Below are 212 nucleotides of genomic sequence, written 5' to 3' on the forward strand. Positions count from 1 at the left end.
AAATATACATTTCAGTTATTTCTTATAATGCCAGCATCTTAAAACCTCCCTCTAGGCTATAGACCCAGATGACGCACAGGCAGTAGCAGAAATGAACAGCAAGAAGGAGCAGATTTTGTCAAAACGCAGGGAGCTCATAGAGTCGCTTACATGCCTCCGTGGCATCCAGCAGAGGAGGGCACAGGAAGGGCCTTCAGGTAAGGCTATAATAT

At 45.8% G+C, this 212-nt stretch overlaps 1 protein-coding gene across 1 annotated transcript in view; it reads left to right on the top strand.

Moving 5' to 3' along the window:
* Positions 1-212, top strand: part of LOC119581991 — a gene marked incomplete at its 3' end in the record, with an annotated part of 37,751 nt that overhangs the window by 31,049 nt on the left and 6,490 nt on the right. Inside the window, 1 exon segment of the mRNA XM_037930180.1 lies at positions 56-197. Within this exon segment, the coding sequence (XP_037786108.1) occupies positions 56-197 (142 nt within the window).

Source organism: Penaeus monodon, chromosome 15, assembly GCF_015228065.2.
Source record: "Penaeus monodon isolate SGIC_2016 chromosome 15, NSTDA_Pmon_1, whole genome shotgun sequence".
In the NCBI taxonomy this organism is placed as follows: domain Eukaryota; kingdom Metazoa; phylum Arthropoda; class Malacostraca; order Decapoda; family Penaeidae; genus Penaeus; species Penaeus monodon.